Genomic DNA, 15,261 nt, shown 5'->3' with positions numbered 1-15,261 from the left:
ATCAATTAGAATATCTAATTTTTCAAAATTTTAAAATCAAACACCGTATTAAAAATTAGAATTTTTGAATTTTCGTATATTTAAACTTGTCTGTATTATGAGTTCATTATAAATCGAAAATTACATACATTTTTTCAACTTACTCATATCCCAAACAAACCATTGACTTAAAAATTTCACATTTGACTTGTCATTTTAAACAATTGTAAGATCCAATTAATTATAGAGAAAAATGTTAATATACAGGGAATTTACGCGAGTACGTAATATATTTTAATAGCATAATTGTAAATATGTAAAATAAATTTTGCAATTACAAAAATACCTCTCATGTATTTTATATTAAAAAAAAATTGTGCTCACGTTAGGAGCATTTATTTCAAACTAAATCGGGCTTAAAATATAATGAATTGAAAATGGAAAAAGAATATGAAGAACACAAAAGACAGATCGAAAAGGTTTAATGCTTGGGGGCTATTGGGCCGTTCCAACTCGGAAGCCCATTACGATCGTAAACCCTGAGAACCATCCCTGACGGCGGATACTGAAGAACACAGCACACGAGGCAAAAAACAATCTGAAATTAATAAAAGGGGCGATCTTTGAAGAGAAAATGGGAAGCCGATTGGGAAGAAGAGTTGTCAACTTTGCAAACTTACCCATCAAGCTGTTAATGCCTACTTCTTTCTCTAACATCACTGAAATTGCCCTCAAAACCATCCCCTCTGCTTCTAAGGTACCCTCTCTCTCTCTCTCTCTCTCTCTCTCTCTCTCCCGCCACACACAGACACACACTGATAATCTTGTTTTTTTTTATGTTTATATGTTTAATGTTGGAAATGAAGATTGAAATTAAAAGGGTTTTGGAGTCACTTTATGGCTTTGAAGTGGAAAAGGTTCAAACTTTGAACATGGATGGTAAGAAGAAGAAGAGGGGTGGGATTTTATTTGCTAAACCTGATTATAAAAAGGCGTATGTCACGTTGAAAAACCCATTGTCGATTTCGCCTGATTTGTTTCCGATTCGGTTGATTGAGGAAGATAAAAAGAACTTGAATAAGCAATCCAAGTCTAGTTTTGTGGAGGGTGATGAGGCTAAGAAGAAGTCACATTGGCTTGAAGGGAATGGAAAGCCTGAAGTAAGTGGTGGACGCTGGCGTGGTAGAGATCGTGTTGGTCACCCGGGCGGGGGTAGAGATCGTGGTGCTAGCCAGGGAGGTGGCAGCAGTGGACAAGTGAAGTTCCCATGGAGCAGTATGAAGTCTTCATCTAGGTAGTTTCGGTTTTCTGTTTTGTGGCGTTTGAGGAAGTGTCTTGCTGAATATGTGATAATAAAGATATTATGATATGCTTTTAAAAATGTATCAACATTTATTTTTTGGAGGTTTATTCGCATTGCACGAAGTAAAATTTGGTTGCCATGTTGATCACTCGTAGCAGATACTATTTGTGAAAATATATTGTTATCGCCCTCTTTAGGGTCTTAGCATTTTTTTATCCAGGCACTCTCCTTTTTTAGTTTATTTGCGGGCCATTTTGAATTTTAATTAGTAGATTGTTGCTTAAGACAAAGTCTAATCATAGACCTTATGGAAGAATTATGTAATTTACCTTTAATTTTGTAAATAGTGGATACATAATTATATTTATATCTTTTTTTGCTACATACTTCAAGGTGTTGCATATGGGTGGTTGTTTTACTAGGGAAGGCAATAGCTCTTAATGACATATTTTATTGTTTTCTAGACTTATTAAGACAAATGAACCATTAGGGATGTTAGTGGAAAATGTGTTGGTCTGGTCAAGCACCCGGACCGACTATGTTATTAGTGTGGCACAATCATGCATCTCTCGTTGTATATTAAAGATGGTAGATTCTTTGGAATGCTGTGTCTACGAGTATTTGAGCTATACGTGTCCTGTGTATGCTAGGATGTTCCTTGATCTACTTAAAGTTTAAAGAGACATATAGGACGGGGACATCAGTCGTGTCCTCTTCTTAAACATCGTATCATAAATACTCAAAGCCTGAACACTTGAATTCCCTGAAATTTATTGTCCTCTGCTAGGAGCCTTAAAGTAATCACATATTTTTAGCAGGGTTCCTTTTCCGTATCCCCGGTTTCTTTAGTTTCTGTTCTTTCGAGGAAAAGTCAAAAGGTTATTATTTCCTTCCATCCATAAGATCAAGTTTGAAAATTCCTCTGGTTGATATATAGCTTGTCATTGTCGTGCTACAGTTGAAATGAAAGTAATATCTTTCAAGGTCTGCCATGTGCATCTTCTCCAGTTTAAGTTGTGACCTCTGTGTTACCCTTAGTTACCCGGACACTTCATTTTGCTTCGAGTACACGTGTCGGACACTCAACACTCGGACATGGGTATAGACACTTGGACACTTATTTTAGGCCAAAAACATGTAAATTTTTCAAAATATTGCCGAGTCCGACACTTGGATACGAACCCGTGTCCGACACCCATACCCGAGTCCGGGTAACATAGGTGTTACCTGCGATTATTGGATGAAAGATATCATGAATTAAGATCTTGCTGAATCTTCTGAAATGTGATGAGAAACCTTTTTAATATTTTGGAATTTCTATGTTGTATTTTTTTTCTAAATGGATTGTCAACTAGCACGGTGTTGCCTAACTTTATGCAAAGCTGCAGACAGGTGGTATTTCTGTGATTTTCAATCTATAGTTGTATATTTATGTGGTATAAATCTGATGTTCTGGTTGGATTTGTAGAAATTGATCAAGCATAAATCTGATGTTCTGGTTGGATTTGTACAAATTGTGTACAAATTGAATTAGAGAAGTTTTGAAAAGATACTAGTATTTTTTATAATTCAAAAGTTCTTTTCACAAGGTTCTTTGATCCCACTTAGTTTTGGTATTTACTGACACTATATATTTGGGATCAACTTTAAATATAAAATGGAGTATTAGCGGAGTCTATAATGTCAAAAATTGGGTTGTAGCAAATTTAAGAATATGCCAGTATAAGAATGTGATCTGATGATAATGAAAAAGTCTTGCATGTTACTGTTTAGCTTCTCTATTGAACGTATTTGTGTGTTGTATGTTGATGGTGATGAATTATATTACCTCAAACGAAGCTCTCCTCCTCGATGACTTTTTATGTTATATATTCTATAGTCTAACATATTATGAAAATACTGTGGTAAATCAGCTTCCTAGTACAGTGTCAAGTTGATTCTAGTGTAAGCTGAAGAGTGACAGTGATTGCATCTAATACCATTTAGGCGAGAGTTTAGATTTCTTATTTCTGCCGGTTTGCTCAGTTCTTTGCCTGCCTTAAGAAAGTCCCCTACTCAAATTCATTGAGCCCCATTCAAATGAATTGAAATGTGTTTTTGCACAGAATTCTGTATATAGTTTTTCTTTTGACAAATCTATGCAATACCATCTGCTCACTATTTGCATATATTATAAAATCATATTCTTTGCGGATATTTAATGCTAGTTTCCCAGTTAACTGCCTCTGCTAGATTTTCTTTTAGTTCTGCCAATGATGAAGTTGACGGACACCAAACAGGCAAGTATCAATCCAAGGAGAAGCATGGAATTATGTTTATTGAGACGAGTGTAAAACGTGGATTTAATATCAAGGTGGAAATTCTCCACATAGGTCAAATTTTCAAGTTGATTAAAATTGAAAAAATGCAGAGGGATGCTTAATTAACACTCTTGCCTTTCTAACATGTGTCGCAAATGAAATTATAAAAACTTTGATGCGAACTTAAAGCCCACTAGTAGTTCTAACCCCCAGATCAGCAAGGGGGAGGCTGTATGTGCTAGAGAAAGCAGTTAGCAGCAATATAGCAAGAACTCAAGAAAAGAGCATCTTGGAGAAATTACTGTAAAAAATTCGGCTTCCTCTACAAGTACAGTGTCAAGTTGTTCCCAGTCTAAACCAAGGAATTCTGACAGTGATCCAATCCCGTGTAGCCGACAGTTTAAAACTTCAGGAACCTTATACCGATTTCTGAAACTGCAGGCAGAGTTTCCTTTTTGAGATTACAATTTTCGTTTTTTTTTTTCCGTTGATTAAGAGTTGGACAGGGCACAGCATTCTGTAACTCATCAGTAGTTGCTGAAGGGTGTTATTTATTCCTTGAATTTAATTTCTTACTTTTCTTCTTTCCTCTACGGGGACTCTCGAAAGGAATGGAGTGGTCCTTGATAAACTATCTCTTTTTTCATTACTACAGCGTGGAGCTCTGATTATAATTCCCGAAACAGGTCAATCTTTGAAGTGATACACCCATCACTGGTTGTAAACAGTGGAACCACCATAAGTAAATTTAAAACTAGTGAAAATTGTAATTTCAACCATGACCACACAACGCACAACCCAGAAAAGGGAAGAAGCTACATGATTCTAGAAAGTAACATCTGTTCATCCATGAAGAGATCCATCCGCAAGCTGCCTAACCCTTAGGGTCAAAAATATCAGAATCACCGTGCCCAAACTCGACCTGGAAGGAAAATAAATACTGTCATTATTTAGAAGCAAAGGTAAGATTGCAAGGATCTTAAGCTAAACACCGTTGTGCATCCTCATGTAAATGTAGGAAATTAATTTGGTAAATCAGGACTTGCTTAAGCTAAACAAATCAAAGCCCTTTATGCATTGTAAAGTATCCGCTCATTCAGCCCTCAATCTACCGTGAATGGGATGAGGACTATGCCACAAGGCCACGATCCCTTTAGTCTTATTACATTATCTAAAGAAGCATCATAATATTTAATGAGGTAATTTACTCTAAAAAGAATCCTAAATTCTGTGGCATATTCCAATGTTATTTCTACTACTAATTCTGGTTATATTACATGATCGAAAAGGAGCTTCATTATCACTTGTATTAGAGTAGTAAGGTTCGGCTGGTTTTAAAAAATAAAACCAGTATATGTTGGATTAACAAATTGATCGATTTAAATTCAAGCCAAAAATATAAGTAACTTTAGTAAAAAGAGTAAAACCAAAGTCAGCTATACAAACAAGCATGTTAATAATGAGTTGAAATTAATATTAAAAACGTTAAAAAGTTCAACAAATACCTTTTGGTGTCTTTATCAAAACCCCGTCCTAAGGCATTATATTAAGAATTTTCAATACAAATATGACTACAATATTTTTGTTTAGCTAGCTATCAAGCAAAAACAGTAGCATAACCAAATTTAACAGTTATTCTGATAGTAAAAAAAACATTTAAGAAAATAAGCATAACACATAATATGATCGGTAGCAATCTTACAATACTGAGAACAGGAGAACAACTTTTTTTGAATTGAATGAGGCAGACCGCTTATATTTCCTCAGCCTGTTATTTGGCATGTCATGAACTCTTTCATGAACAGTTTTATCTGCCAAATCATAAAAAGTGCCACTTTGTGAATAATTACAGTTTCGTAAATATGTCAAAATCGAGTGGTAAATGCATACAGGCCATTCTAGAAATGTTTTTGGTATATCTTCTTAAAACTGTAATTATGCAAATAGGATAGAGGAAAGAAGGAAAATATGATGATGGCGAAATTTATGTGTTACAAAGGAATAAAGTATGCAAATACGAAGTTGCTGTTGTCTCATTCTTGAAAAAAAATCGGCAAAAAGAGTAAAGTAAGCCAAATGTCAAAAATGATTGACTTGAGAATTGGTTATGGTATTCCAGCAATGGCCTTTATAAATATGACACAAGAAGAAATACAGAAAGTTTCATGCAACAAAGGATATAAGATATGGTCGACTGTATTTTTTTCTCCAGAAAATATAAAAAATATATAAGAATTAAAGCAAACCAAGGAAATGTACCTGAACTTTTGTTCTGGGTTCAATATAAGAGTTTAGGAGTGCAATTACTGCTTAGTTCCACAAGAAAATTTTAAGTAGGCCCCTGACAACTGTCGAAAGGTTCAGAACTATAAAACTTTACAAGGTGTAATTTCTTTACAACTTATAATTTGTTATGTGTTATCCTCCAGGAAAACATGCTTAGTTATCTTTCACAAGGGTTTTGTTCGTAGCAACCATGTAAAGGATGTACATGGTGTTCCATTTCTCAGTTTTATAAATTTATAAAACTTAACGTCTTAAGAAGACTTCTAAATTTATAAAACTGAGAAATGGAACAGCAGGAGTTGTTTTAGCATACAAATTATAGATACGGAGGATAGCTTTGCACTTCTAAAGTATTACTACTGTTGGAGTAAGAACTTGGTGTGTGCAATAACTTCAGCAGGATATACAGAAAAAAGGAGATCTAAGATGTAAATTCTAAAACACGGAACAGGGAATTTTCATTTTTCAGAGGGAAATGGAGATTTATACAGATTAACCACATGACTGCACTATAAAATAGCATGCACCTCTAAAATCAAACTTCGGCAATACAAGGTTCTTGTCCATCAGCATCTGCATAATTTTGTCTCCCATTTGTATGCTAATTTGTCTTTGCATTGTCTTCTGCAAAATGCATACATTTTTTAGGTCATAATGAACTACTTATTATAAAGTATAAAAACAAAAGATGCCTGGAAAAAAAAAGACTCCATAAAGCATAACTTGATACAAGAAGCTAAGGTTCTCATGTGAACCAGACCGCTACTAAGCTCAATAAGGAATGTTAATCAAAGGAAAAGCATACTATACATGTAGTGTTTTGAATGCAGCTTACCTTCGAAGGATTTTCAGTCACTCCATTTCCGACAGGTTCAGTTTTGGTTTTAGGTTTCTCTGATCTTCCCTTCTCAAGATCCCCAGCAGCAATGCATGGAAAATTAACATCTACATTTCCCATATTCCCTTTAACTTTGTTTTGACCACAAAAAACGGCATTCAAGGACAGAGAACGCTCCAATGGCTGAGTAACTTCTAAGCCATTTAAGAGAGAATTTTTTGTTTCACATGGAGGAATAGTAGTGCTTTGATCAGGCATCACTGCAATTTTATAGGAATCTTGGTCCTGCACAGAGGATTTCAATTTAAGAATATGAATTCATCTTTCTTACTAAAGACAACTCAATTATATAGAGCTAATATTATGCCTCTACAGCAACCAGGAAAGAGCAAAAGGAGTTACGAATAAAGAAGAAGGATACCAATAAGCTAAATTTGTTAAAAACGAATAATACAGGTATGAGAAAAGTACTCGTCGGCTGTCATCGTCTTTAATATGGGAGGAAACAACATAAAAACTCACTTTGAAATGTACAATACATTGTGAGGATGGACCATATTATACCAATATATCATCTTAAAGACTATTACCAGTTCCTCTCCATACTGAGGATAATGACCACTCATGTTGCTTCAATAACTCTAACATTAAATTTTCCAACTGAAGTTGTACATTTACATAATCACTAACAGAGCATGACAAACGAACTTAATCAAAATTATTGCCGGAGAAAATTCATCCAATAGATAGGTTGCAATTAGAGAAAAAAAAAGACTCCATTACTAAAAAAAGTATGAAATGTAAGTAACATTTATCTATAATTCCAAGTATCTTTCCCGAGGTCCAGTGAACTAATCAGCAAGAAAATGAACTAAGAGTTAATCTATTTTTCTTTTTTTTTCTTCTGCTAAAATGAAATAAATAAATTTCTTACCAATGACAATATGCATCAAAGATATAGGAAGTAAGAGAGCATAAACATAAGTTTTAACAGAAATGTTGAAGTTGCAGAATTGAAGCTGAAGATGAACAACAAAGTAATGAACAAAATAATATTTCAGCTTAGCTTGCTGAGTACAGAGATGATGAATTTATACTAGTCTATATTCAACTATACAATGCCTCTGTATCTATATTTTCTAACTGATTCTGTTACAAGAGTGAGATGAGAGATGCAAGCTTGCTGATGTGGCTGCTAGGCTGTCATTTCCTTTTCTTCCTTATCCTTTGATATGAGACTTATATCTGTAACATCCCCCCTCAAGATGGGAGTTTGAAATAGATTACAAACACCCAACTTGGAGAGAAGATTGGAGAGAGTACCAGCAGCCAGTGATTTAGTAAACATATCGGCTGGCTGATCTGCAGAAGGAATATGACGGGTTTGAATAACCCCGAGTTGTAGTTTGTCACGCACAATGTGGCAATCAATGTCGATATGCTTCGTCCGTTCATGAAAGACGGGATTAGAAGCTATATATAGGGCAGACTTACTATCACAGAAAAGGGTAACCGGAGTAAGATCAAAGTAACCAAACGTGCGAAACAGTGAGAGAAGCCAGGATAATTCACAGCAGGTGTCAGCCATACACCGATATTCAGCCTCAGCAGATGAGCGAGAGACCGTGTGTTGTTTCTTACTCTTCCAGGAAATAAGAGATTGACCAAATAAAATACAGTAACCAGTCAAAGATTGACGAGAAACACGACAGCCCCCCCAATCAGAGTCACAAAAAGCTGTCAAAGTTGGTTTTGTGTTAGCAGCCATGAACAGTCCTTGACCAGGAGACGCCTTTAAGTACCTAACAGTCTTGTAGGCTGCTTGAAGATGATCCACCTTGGGTTTGGAGATAAACTGAGATAGAACTTGCACAGCATAGGCAAGGTCAGGACGAGTGACCGTGAGGTATATAAGACATCCGACAAGGCGTCTATAAATGAACACATCAGCATCAGACAAGTCTGGGCTCTTAGACAGATGCAATTGGTGATTTTGATCAAGTGGAACTTTGGAGGGACGTGCAGCAGCAAGACCTGTGTCATGTAAGATATCAAGAGTGTATTTGTGTTGATGAAGATATATGCCAGCGGTAGAACGAGCAGCTTCAATGCCCAGAAAATATCGTAAAGATCCCAAATCCTTGACCTTAAAAGCGGTAGCCATATGAGATATGACATGCTGAATTAAATCCTTACTAGTACCAGTAATAAGGATATCATCAACATAGACTAAAACGGCCACAAACTGAGGACCAGAGTGAAAGGTGAATAAACTATTATCAGCATGACATTGGATAAACCCGTATTGAACCAACGTGTGACAAAATTTCGTAAACCAGCATCGGGGTGCCTGACGAAGCCCATAGATAGATTTTACCAGTTTGCAGACCCAAGCAGAAGTGTCTGTAATTGCATTAATGGCAGGAATAGAGGACAATTGGAAGTAACCCGGAGGCACTCTCATGAAAACTTCCTCATGAAGATCGCCATGGAGAAAAGCATTCATAACATCCAGTTGAGTAATAGGCCAGGATTGAGAGGCTGCAACAGCAATTAATAGACGCACAGTTGTCATCTTTGCAACTGGGGCGTATGTTTCAAAGTAGTCAAGACCATACGTTTGGGTGAAGCCTTTAGCTACCAAACGGGCTTTGTATCGGTCAATACGACCATCTGGAAAATACTTGACTTTAAAAAGCCATTTACAATCAACAATGTGTTGATTAGAAGGTCTGGGTACTAATTCCCAGGTGTTAGTACTTTCCATAGCATGAATTTCAAGCTTCATAGCTGTAAGCCAGTTAGAATCGGAGGCAGCTTGTTTAAAAGTAGAGGGTATAGGAATGGAGGCAGAATTGCATAGGAAACGAGAATAAGAGGAAGTAAAAACGGTATATGACAAGTAATGTTGAATAGGATATTTACATGTATTGGAGAGATGCATACCTGAGAGCAGACCTGCAGATGAAGAACGAGAAGAGACTGGCAACCCTGTATAGTCTTTAAATTTAGCTGGTATTTGTTTGACACGAGTAGGTTTTGTAACAGCTATAGGTAGTGGAGAGGGTGGAACAGAAGGGGTAGAGGTGTTAGATGTAGAAGAGGAGTGTTGTGGAGAAGCAAGAGTATCCAGAATAACAACTGAAGGAGGATTGTCAGTCTGAAATTCATGAAAAGGTGATATGGGGAACATAGGTGCAGTTTCACATGGAACGGTAGTAGAGTGTGACAAAGTATGAAAGGGAAATTGATCTTCTACAAAGATAATATCCCTGGAAATGTAACATTTCTTGGTCTGTAAATCCATGACTCGATATCCCTTTTTGTTAAATGGATATCCTAAAAACACACATTTGATGGACTTGGCAGCAAATTTATCAGGGATGGAATAAAGATTGGAGATATAACATAAACAACCAAACGCACGTAATGTCGAGTAATCAGGGGCTTTATTAAACAAAAGCTCATAGGGTGATTTATATTGTAACACAGGAGTGGGCAATATGTTGATGAGATGAGCTGCAGTAAGAATGCAGTCACCCCATAGAGAGATAGGAAAGTTAGCTTGAATTTTAAGTGCGCGAGCTACATTCAAAAGATGCTGATGTTTACGTTCGACAGAGCCATTTTGCTGAGGTGTGTGGGGGCAACTAAACTGATGAATAATGCCTAAGTGAGTCAGATGACTATGGAGATTCGAATTAGTGAATTCACTCCCATTGTCGGATCTTATGATCTTGATTGTTGTGTGAAATTGATTGTGAACATAAGATATAAAATCTGCAAGTAAAGTAAATACTTGAGATTTGGAAGTCAAAAGAAACACCCATGTACTCTTAGAGAAATCATCCACTATTGTAAGAAATTTGTTACAAGTACCATGGGTTACATGTTTATAAGGACCCCAAACATCACAATTGATGATATCAAATACATGACTACTTCTGGAATCCCTTACTGGAAATGGTAGTCTAGTATGTTTTGACAAGTGGCAAATTTCACAATCAGGTAATACAGAAGATTTAGGTATTGAAATACTAGGAATATGACTTAGCACAATTGTGGATGGATGTCCAAGCCTCCAATGCCATTTAGTTAGCACAGATGTATTAAACTGACAAGTATTTGAAAGAATAGCTGACTCTGGAGTGATATGAGTAGGAGGGATAAAAGTTGTGTATTTGTAGAGACCATCACTGAGGTTACCAATCTCTATCTCCATCATCGATACAGGGTCCTGCAAGACACATTTAGTAGAAGAAAATAGCACATGACAAGAAGAATTGTGAGCAAGTTGAGAGATAGACAATAAATTGCACTGAAATTTTGGGACAACGAGAACATCTTGTAGAGTAATGTGTTTGGACAAACATATAGTGCCTATGTGAGTAACTGAAGATACCTCTCCATTGGGTAAATGAAGTTCAGATTGCATAGGTCTGATATTACTGACTAGATGAAGAAATGGTGTAATGTGATGTGTAGCTCCTGAATCTAATATCCAGGTGCAATCAGAATTGATAAATTGAACAGGAGATGCAAATATGGCAGAATTAGTAGAGAGATACATAGTACCTGCCACATGATTTGTACTGTTATGTAGCCAAGGAGCTGAAGAAGAGGGAACTGAGTGAGATGCTTTCATTTTAGACTGCAACATCTGAATCAATTGGTGACACTGTGACTCGGAAAGTTCATCAGACACATTAGTAGAGGAAGGCACCATATCTGTTTTAGGAGATTCAATTATGACAGTAGCAGCACTTTGCTTAGTAGAAGATGCACGAATCTTAGGCTTTGGTTTGCCATGAAGACGATGCCACTCCGGATATCCATGTAGAGCAAAGCATTTGTCTCGATTGTGTCCAGACAAGTGACAGTATTCACATTCAATAGCAGTATCAGGATTCCTCCTATCATCACGTCTAAATGAACCTGATTTCCTCTGATTATTGTTATGTATAAATCTTGCATTCATAGCTGAGTGTTCAGGCATCAAAGATATCGGTTGCACATGACTACGTTGATTCTCGTCTTGCAAAAGCATAGCATATGCTTGATTGAGATCAGGTAACGGAGACATCAACAGGATTTGACCTCGCGTAGCAGTAAATTGCTCGTTTAATCCCATCAAAAACTGACTTAGTTTCATTTGTTTCTCATAATTCACAATCTTCACAGTCAGATCACAAGTACATGTGGTAGTAGGTGTAGAACAAGAACATCGAGGTATAGGAGCTAGATTTTCCAGTTCATCCATTAAACCTCTAAAATATGTGAAATAACTAGTAATTGATTGTGTGCCTTGTGTGAGAGATGCTAGTTCTTTGCGTATATTGAACAATCGAGGTACGTTGTTTTGTGAATATCTAATAGCAAGATCTTCCCAGATTTGACGAGCAGTATGCATATAAACAATACTTTTCCTAATTTCATTTGAAACAGAGTTAAGAATCCATGAAATTACCAAATCGTTGCTTCGTTTCCATAACGCAAACTGTGGAGATGTAGTAGCTGGTTGCTGTTGAGTTCCATCGATAAATCCGAGCTTAAGCTTTGCGGAAAGTGCAATTTTAACAGATCGACTCCATTGATGATAATTGGAGTCTGTAAGAACTTCAGTGACGAGAGAGATGCCTGGATGATCCGATGAACTCAGATAATATGGATGATTTATGTCGATTACAGTCGCCATGGAAGATGTAGAAGCTGATTGAGAGGTGTTAGTATGTAAAGCAGCAGCGTAAGATCGCATCACATATAGAGTTATAATTGTGTGTGTATAGATCGTGGCTCTGATACCATAACAGAAATGTTGAAGTTGCAGAATTGAAGCTGAAGATGAACAACAAAGTAATGAACAAAATAATATTTCAGCTTAGCTTGCTGAGTACAGAGATGATGAATTTATACTAGTCTATATTCAACTATACAATGCCTCTGTATCTATATTTTCTAACTGATTCTGTTACAAGAGTGAGATGAGAGATGCAAGCTTGCTGATGTGGCTGCTAGGCTGTCATTTCCTTTTCTTCCTTATCCTTTGATATGAGACTTATATCTGTAACAAGTTTACACACATTCTTCTTCAGTAAGTTAGTTAATTTAGTAAAAGTAATTAATCTGTAAAGAGTAGTTTTGGTTAAACAAACAAAAATGCAGATAAAAGTTAGAGATTCATAAGCTTAAATAGAGAAGGAAATAATCAGAGTCGATGAAAGTACAAATCTTACCTGTTCGCATGAGTTCACGGCCATTGCACAAGACAAAATCACGAGAGAGAGAGAGACCAGGGAGGATTTGTTCAAAGTTTGTCTGAATATATATTAATATATAGAGTGTATATGTATAGACACGCAGAGACAATGTTGCAGTCGTACTAATTGTAGTGAGAGGACAGATTGAGAAACGAACGTTACAACTTACAACTTGCAGACATACAACTACTACGTTAACATCGAAAAATGGGGCTAGTGGCATTTACTATCTTTTATTTATAATTTCATTATTTATCCTTTAGTCATTTTTTAAGAAAATCACTGTTATTTTTGTTTCTAAATCGAGTACCATCATCCAGGGGGGGTGCATGTTTCAGCTTTGGGCCAAAATGGCAATCACATAATCTCAATTCTTATCATCGAATACTGCATCGAAAACTAAATAAATGATTCAATCCGAAAACTCTTGATATAGTTAAAAATGATTACATTTGATTTGTAACTAGTCGATATAAAACGACGTAATACATATAATTAGAAATGAAACAAATAGCATGCAACTTATTTTTCCAAAGTAGATATTTTCTCTTCAAATCCGATTAGTAGTTAACATACAACCAGCATACCAAAACATAAATATTACGGTGAAACCTTCCCGGGTGTTTGGCATAGTTTTTGGTTCGTTGTAGAGATCATGGGCGGTATAGAGGAAATTATATCTTCTTATTTGTTAAAAAATTATATTATATATGATCTCAAAATAATGTTTGTTCCATATACATTTAAATCTCAATAAAATAATAATTAATAAAGTAATAAATTTTTTAAAATAATATTTTCTCCGATCGTAACATAATAAACACAATATATATTTATTTTCAATAAAATAATAAACTCATTAAAATAATATAACTGTATTACAATACACAAGTTCAACTGGGTGTACCACCACTACAATTTGGGGGCGTGATTGGTTTGAACTCGATTAACAAGAATTTTACATTAATAATTTTGATATATAGAACGAGATCCTCAGTTTCTAAGTTCAGTAAATCATATCCTTTCCGGTTCCTCTTGAAATTTCAGGCGTAAAATTCTCATTCTTATTTATCCCCTTCCTCAATTCATTTATCTCATTCTTATATCATTCTTCTCATTTACGTTTTCAATTTTCTACCACAATCCAAACGCCTGTTAATTAACTCAAACATAGTAATTCAAATTTAGCGGGAAAAAAAAACGTAGTAATTCAACATCATGGTTCATGTTCCCTCGGGGTGTTCTGTAACTTTTTACTTTTAATTTATTTTTAATTGGTTCATATAATATTCATTCATTTAGTTTTTCTAAAATGTAAATAACTCATTTAAAAAATAATATATCAATCAATTTTTACAAAAAATGCGCAAATCCTAAAAAACATTTCATAATCATTATTTATTATTTAATGACAAGATGTCAATATATTATTAATGGCTCTCCCACTAATGAGATTATACCTATACGATATGATTTCTTTCTGTCAAATGTATTCAGTTAGGGTCGTCAAAGAATCGGATATCCAGTCCGATTTTATCAGATCCAAGTGTTAATGGACTGGATATGGATAATTTAAAAATAAAACCTGATCCGAAAAATAATCGAGTAGAAAAAATCTGATCCGATAAATATAAGATATGGATTTGATATAATCTGATCCGTTAATAATTCAATCAATATATATATATATTATATTTATAATTATTATTGTATTTATATATATTTATCATAAATTATTTAATTTTGTTAATAAAATATATTAATATATTATATAACAAAAGATTGACCTGCCGAACATCAATTATAGGCTACTAGCAGTAGTTCCAGTGGTTAAGCTATAGTTGCAGTGTTGTATAAATAAGCGGAACAAATTTGTGGTGCATATTTAGTATTTTCTGTTCTAATTTAGTTTTTAGGTCTTGTTTCCTATTTTCGTACTCTGCAATTGTTTCTGTTTTGTTTATTAATAAAAAACTTAATTATGAAAAAAGAGAGGCTATATTTGACGAGAAATGCGTAATGACTAATCAAAAACTAAAGTTGAATATAAACAGAAAGGAGTTTGGATCCTAAAATCCGTGATCCCGACATATCCGGATATGAATTGGACTGTAAAAAATTCGACTGAAATTTTCCGAATTTAAATCCGGTAAAATTAGATGAATCAGGATATGAATTTAGGTCGATCCGCTCAAGATCTGATCCATGACAGCCCTAATTCAGTGACTTGTATGCTACGAGTCATCTACGTCATTATTTAGGTTCTATAATACAGTTAACCTCGATTAAGTAATATCC

The 15,261-nt window shown here is 35.2% G+C and overlaps 3 protein-coding genes across 5 annotated transcripts; 1 reads left to right on the top strand and 2 right to left on the bottom strand.

Annotated features, from left to right (window-relative positions):
- The first annotated feature begins 463 nt into the window (after window positions 1-463).
- On the top strand, window positions 464-1,523 carry LOC141712752 (uncharacterized). The gene is made up of 2 exons (XM_074515797.1): window positions 464-736; window positions 846-1,523. The coding sequence occupies exons 1-2, from the start codon at window positions 614-616 to the stop codon at window positions 1,275-1,277; spliced, it is 555 nt and encodes a 184-aa protein (XP_074371898.1). The 5' UTR covers window positions 464-613; the 3' UTR covers window positions 1,278-1,523.
- Window positions 1,524-3,697: 2,174 nt separating this feature from the next.
- On the bottom strand, window positions 3,698-13,162 carry LOC141712751 (uncharacterized). Of its 3 annotated transcripts, XR_012571703.1 has the most exons (6): window positions 12,174-12,729; window positions 6,704-6,991; window positions 6,396-6,492; window positions 5,842-5,930; window positions 5,285-5,393; window positions 4,478-4,504 (listed from the first exon to the last, which is right to left on the bottom strand). XR_012571703.1 is itself a non-coding variant. In XM_074515796.1 (5 exons), exons 1-5 carry the CDS (start codon window positions 12,961-12,963, stop codon window positions 4,426-4,428), a joined length of 597 nt encoding a protein of 198 aa, XP_074371897.1. In that variant the 5' UTR covers window positions 12,964-13,162; the 3' UTR covers window positions 3,698-4,425. The 3 variants fall into 3 exon arrangements, 2 of the variants coding, with proteins under 2 accessions (XP_074371897.1, XP_074371896.1); XM_074515796.1 differs by lacking the exons at window positions 5,842-5,930; window positions 12,174-12,729 and adding an exon at window positions 12,940-13,162 and having other exon boundaries at window positions 3,698-4,504; XM_074515795.1 differs by lacking the exon at window positions 5,842-5,930 and having other exon boundaries at window positions 3,698-4,504; window positions 12,174-12,697.
- Window positions 10,498-12,167, bottom strand: LOC141712750 (uncharacterized). The gene is made up of 2 exons (XM_074515794.1): window positions 11,282-12,167; window positions 10,498-10,943 (listed from the first exon to the last, which is right to left on the bottom strand). The coding sequence occupies exons 1-2, from the start codon at window positions 12,114-12,116 to the stop codon at window positions 10,909-10,911; spliced, it is 870 nt and encodes a 289-aa protein (XP_074371895.1). The 5' UTR covers window positions 12,117-12,167; the 3' UTR covers window positions 10,498-10,908.
- Window positions 13,163-15,261: the final 2,099 nt, after the last annotated feature.

Source organism: Apium graveolens, chromosome 3 (assembly GCF_009905375.1).
Source record: "Apium graveolens cultivar Ventura chromosome 3, ASM990537v1, whole genome shotgun sequence".
NCBI classification, from domain to species: domain Eukaryota; kingdom Viridiplantae; phylum Streptophyta; class Magnoliopsida; order Apiales; family Apiaceae; genus Apium; species Apium graveolens.
Note: the sequence above shows the minus strand (reverse complement) of the source record. Positions and strands in the feature narration are given on the sequence as shown.

Excerpts from the sequence above, each read along its gene's own strand:
- LOC141712752 (XM_074515797.1), top strand. The coding sequence starts at position 614 with ATGGGAAGCCGATTGGGAAGAAGAGTTGTCAACTTTGCAAACTTACCC. Across the intron at positions 737-845 it reads CCATCCCCTCTGCTTCTAAG|ATTGAAATTAAAAGGGTTTT; the intron begins GTACCCTCTCTC and ends TTGGAAATGAAG.
- LOC141712750 (XM_074515794.1), bottom strand. The coding sequence starts at position 12,116 with ATGCATACTGCTCGTCAAATCTGGGAAGATCTTGCTATTAGATATTCA. Across the intron at positions 10,944-11,281 it reads CAGTACAAATCATGTGGCAG|GACCCTGTATCGATGATGGA; the intron begins GTACTATGTATC and ends TGTGTCTTGCAG.
- LOC141712751 (XM_074515795.1), bottom strand. The coding sequence starts at position 12,461 with ATGCGATCTTACGCTGCTGCTTTACATACTAACACCTCTCAATCAGCT. Across the intron at positions 6,992-12,173 it reads GGAAACGAAGCAACGATTTG|GACCAAGATTCCTATAAAAT; the intron begins GTAATTTCATGG and ends TCCTCTGTGCAG. Across the intron at positions 4,505-5,284 it reads GTTCTCCTGTTCTCAGTATT|GTCGAGTTTGGGCACGGTGA; the intron begins GTAAGATTGCTA and ends TTTTCCTTCCAG.